Source organism: Sphaerodactylus townsendi, linkage group LG03, assembly GCF_021028975.2.
Source record: "Sphaerodactylus townsendi isolate TG3544 linkage group LG03, MPM_Stown_v2.3, whole genome shotgun sequence".
Lineage (NCBI taxonomy): Eukaryota > Metazoa > Chordata > Lepidosauria > Squamata > Sphaerodactylidae > Sphaerodactylus > Sphaerodactylus townsendi.
The window spans coordinates 17,417,626-17,422,545 of NC_059427.1; the positions used below are offsets into that span (position 1 = coordinate 17,417,626).

Sequence of the window (4,920 nt, forward strand, 5' to 3'; positions counted from 1 at the left end):
TCCAGATTCTCGTTTTAAATCCTCCCTCTTCTGCATGGATTTAAAGGGAGAATCTGAGGTCCTCAGTTTAGAAGAAGAAGAAGAGTTTGGATTTATATCCTCCCTTTCTCTCCTGTAGGAGACTCAAAGGGCCTTACAATCTCCTTGCCCTTGCTCCCTCACAACAAACGCCCTGTGAGATGGGTGGGGCTGAGAGAGCTCCGAAAAGCTGTGACTAGCCCAAGGTCACCCAGCTGGCATGTGTGGGAGTGCACAGGCTAATCTGAATTCCCCAGATAAGTCTTCACAGTTCAAGTGGCAGAGCAGGGAAACCCGGTTCCTCCAGATTAGAATGCACCTGTTCTTAACCACTATCCACATTGAAAGTGATGCTATTTCAGGGTGGGGGATAGTCCACCCCAAAACAGCATCTCTTTCAATGTTGTTTAACTAGGAGCCCCAGATTCTCCCTTTAAGGTGGATTTAAAAGGAGAGTTTGGGCTCTCTAGTTTAAATGCCATTGAAAGTCATGCTGTTTGGGGGTGGATTCCAGCATCACAGCGGCTGCCCAGGAGGGGGCACAAAACTCAGATTTTGCACCAAGCTCCATTTTCCCTCTATGCCTCTGCCCAGAGGGGCAGGGCAGGGCAGGGCAGGGCAGGGCAGGGCAGGGCAGGGCAGGGCAGGGCAGGGCAGGGGAGTCTGCCATCCCCGACCACGGAGAGCTGCTTTTATAAGCGCTAGGCCAGGGGCGGGGCTTGGGGAGGCGTGGCCATGCGTTAGGGGCGGGTGGGGGTGTGGCCCCACCCCCGAACCCCCCCCTAAAAAATCTATACCTACATCCCTGCAAGGACAGTTAAATAATGAGAAGCATTTTATATAAACCCCTCAGCAGAAAGAACAAGGGTACTCAAATTAAGTGCACTTCTGAAAATAATAATCAATTAGATCATTTATTCTAGCTGCAGAGCACAGGCATTTCCAGCTGCAGAATTCAACAGGTGTTAAAGAATCCCTTTATCTGTACATGCAGCATTCTTGGAAGTCCACTGTAGAACAGGAAAAGAACATTTCTCAGCTCTGGGTTTTTAGCAGTACAGTAAATGATGCCTCAGATGGTTGGATTTGTGCCTGAAGCTTTTCCAGATTGCAACCTCCTTTGTGGGTTCTTCTCTGATGTCTCACAAGATCTCTGCTGCAGATAAATCCTTTCCCACAATCTGTACAGGGGTGTGATCTTGGTGCCCTGTGACATCTAACAAGGGCTGTGTTGCCCCCAAAGCTTTCCACTGCAGCCAGTGTTGCTTCCTTGAGATGCAACCTCTGGTGGCGTGCCAGGTGGGAACTGACATTGAAGCACTTCCCGCATTTAGGACATTCGTATGGCTTCTCTCCCGTATGGATCCTATGATGCCGCACCAGAGCCGACTTAAAGCTGAAGCTTTTCTCACACTCGGGGCAGCTGTAGGGCTTCTCTCCCGTGTGGCTTCTGCGGTGGTGAATTAAGTGCGAGATCTGGGTGAACTTTTTCCCACAGTCCAAGCATGCATAGGGCTTCTCTCCAGTGTGGATCCTCTGATGCTGAATGAGGTGGCTGCTTTCCATGAAGCTTTTCCCGCATTCAAAACATTTAAAGGGTTTCTCTCCTGTGTGGAATTTCCTATGTCTTTTAAAAGCGGATGGATTCAAAAGTCCCTTCCCACAATCCAGGCACTTCAATATGTGTATTGGGTGTCCCAGATGCTGTTCGTGGATTTTCTCACAAAGAGTGTCTGTGTTTTCATTGCGGCCTTTGTTTTTCCAAGTCATAGAACTCTCATAACACTGAGCAGGTGTCCTCTGTGCCTTCCTTTGCCTTGTTGATCTACGTGGAGAGCAAATCTTGATTTTCTCTTCCCATTTAGAACTCTGAGATGGGGCTGTTTGCAGAGCAGTCTCCTCCCTGTTCTTATTCATCATCCATGCAATTGCTAGGGAGTGGGAAAGAAAACAAGAATGATAGTTATTTGTTTTTAAAAATTGTAAACCACTCTTTAAACTGTTCAAAAATTCTAAGGTGAAAGTAAAAGCGTAAAAAAAGTAAAGCAAAATATAAAGAGCGCACAACACCTCTTGAAATCTTATTGTAGTGTATGAATGGGAACCCTAACTCAAACGCCTGCCAGAAAAGGAGTTTTACATCCTTTCCAGGAACCCTACTCAAGACTTAGGTATCAGAGTGTTTCTGGAGTGTTTACTGGAGTATTTCTGCAGACAGAAGGATTTCCGACCCCCACCCCCACACTGTTGCCCCAAATATCCCCAAATCCTGTTCCGGTGTAGGGCGGGGATCCTGTTCCCCATAAACAGCATTTGGGAAGGAAGGAGCAAGCATTGTTGTAGTGAATCCAAGCCAGAATCTCCCCAGGTAGGAGGTTCCAAAGTTGAGTAGCTATACCCATGAAGGCCCTGCTTCTAGTTGCTACTGTCCTTGCTGTTGCAGCCAGAGGCGTAGCTGGGCCAAACTGCGCCGGGTGCACATTCTAATTTTACCTTAGTTCCTTTCCTTTTTCAGAACTTTTTCAGGCTGCGAAAGGGCTGTTCTCAGTAAAAACGGCCTAATGGAAATTATACTTCCCAGGAGACCTTGGGAGCCCCAAGGTCTCCTGGGAACTGTAGTTCCTCTGAAGATGCCAGCCACAGATGCAGGCGAAACGTCAGGAGAGAATGCTGCTAGAACACGGCCATACAGCCCGGAATTCACACAGCACCCCAATAAGAGGAATTGCCTTGGGAGGGATGGGTCTGGAGAGGAGAGTGTGCTCAGCCGAGATGTGAAGCCAGACAGTGTTACCTGAAGCTGCCATTTGCTCCAGGGGAACCAATCTCTTTAGACCTTGATTCTAACCCCAGGTGAACTCTGGATCCCAACTTAAAGTTGGGACCCTAGGTGTGTCCCTTATTGGACTTCTGCCTGCCATGCTGACAAGGAAGGCACAAACGCCCTGCCTATTTAAAAAACAAAGCATCACCCCTCCAGCCTCTGCCCCATGCTTGGAGGCAGTTTGCTTCTGGAGGTGCCACACTCACTTGGGCTTCCTGAAGTTTCCAGCTCTTCTGCAGCTAAAGAGGTTCAGCTTGATGGACATTCAGTTCCTCCAGATGCAGGGAGATGACAGTGAAGACTGAGAGCATTTCCTCTCCCGGGCGGACAGGAATCGAGAGACTTGCACATGACAGTATTATACAACAACATCTGACCCAGGAAGTACAACATACTGGTAGCAGTGGGATGTAAAGTTTCGTCAGTTCCAACTTTCGTCTGCCAGAGCCCTCTGGTGGCCTCAGCTAACCCAGCTCCGACTTTTACTACTTCGGCACAGCCTAACTGTTCAACTGCAGTTACTCAACGGAGGAGAAAAGCCTCTGGGCATACTCAGATGCCAGGGTTGCCAACTTTTCAGTCAGTTGCTAAGTCTGCACCCTCAAAAGTGACCTGATGTTTGGATATTGCTGGCATATTTAACAATAGGCATGTCTACTAATTTCATGTATTAGAAAGATTATTTTTTTAATATGTGTATATGCTGCCCCGAGCCCGACTATGGTCAAAAGTGGCCTGATGACTGGATATTACTGGCATATAGAAGAAGAAGGAGGAGGAGGAGGAGGAGGAGGAGGAGTTTGGATATATATCCCCCCTTTCTCTCCTGCCGGAGACTCAAAGGGACTTACAACCTCCTTGCCCTTCCCCCCTCACAAAAAACACCCTGTGAGGTAGGTGGGACTGAATTCCCAGATAAGCCTCCACAGCTCAGGCGGCAGAGCTGGGAATCAAACCCGGTTCCTCCAGATTAGATACACGAGCTCTTAAACTCCCACGCCACAATAGGCTTATCTACTAATTTCATGTATTAGAAAGATTATTTTTTAATATGTTTGTATGCTGCCCAGAGCCCGACTATGGTCAGGGAGGACAGGATATAAATTTAATAAATAAATAAAATCACAGTGAGACTAGAATGTGCATGCATCATCCAATTAATAGCATCTTATTCACTGAATTAAACTCTAGGTAAGATTAACCCTCGGTTATTTAAATGAAGTGTTTTTGAAGGATGTAAACTTCATTAATTTGCATATTTCTCAAACTATTGCTTCAGAGTGAAGTTCCAATAGTGAAGACCAATTTGTACTATTAGCATCCTGATTGTATTTTCTTACATTAATTAAAGGAGTATTTGTTTTACTGCTTTCCAGGGGTCATTCCGAAGCTCAAGGCATTCCAAGAGTAATTCAGAACAACATTCCATTCCATCGCTGTCACAGATCTTCGGCACTCTGATACAGATGATCTATCTGCATTTAAATTGGACATTCCAGAAGTCATACCACACAGTTGCTGGGAGAGGATACAAAGAAAGAAGAGATAATCCAGTGTCATTGGCCAGAAAGTTATTTATCCAGCTACCGGCAGCCAAAAATGAGAATGGAAAAAGCTATTCACAAATGGAGAATGTAGGAACGTAATCCACCACATCTGGCATGATAAGAAAGAGCTCTACCATTAGGCCTAATTCCCCATTACTGGCAAAGTGCAGTTTGATTCATCTGGACCAAGACATAGAATGCAGAGGTCATTGCCTCGATATAGGCCAAACCAGGCCTCTTGCTAGCAAAGAGAGGCAGCAGACATGGTGGTCCAGTCCTGGAAAATGTGGGCACCGATGTCACAATCCCTTGCATGCTAAGCAAGTGCTTGACCATTTGAGCTAATTCCCCATTTGCCACTGGAAAAGGGTTTGAATTATCTTCAGAAGGAATGAGACTGTAGGGGTAACTGCCACAACATGGAACCAAGCCAGGCAGTGATGTAGGTATAGATTTTTATGGGGGGATTGGAAGGCGGGGCCATGCCCCCACCTGCCCCTGGGGGCTTGGCCACGCCTCCCCAAGCCCCGC

At 47.0% G+C, this 4,920-nt stretch overlaps 1 protein-coding gene across 1 annotated transcript; it reads right to left on the minus strand.

Moving 5' to 3' along the window:
- Nucleotides 1-913: 913 nt before the first annotated feature.
- LOC125430187 (zinc finger protein 436-like) lies at nt 914-3,236 on the minus strand. The gene is made up of 2 exons (XM_048492013.1): nt 3,049-3,236; nt 914-1,949 (listed from the first exon to the last, which is right to left on the minus strand). The coding sequence occupies exon 2, from the start codon at nt 1,936-1,938 to the stop codon at nt 1,054-1,056; it is 885 nt and encodes a 294-aa protein (XP_048347970.1). The 5' UTR covers nt 1,939-1,949; nt 3,049-3,236; the 3' UTR covers nt 914-1,053.
- Between the last annotated feature and the right edge of the window lie 1,684 nt (nt 3,237-4,920).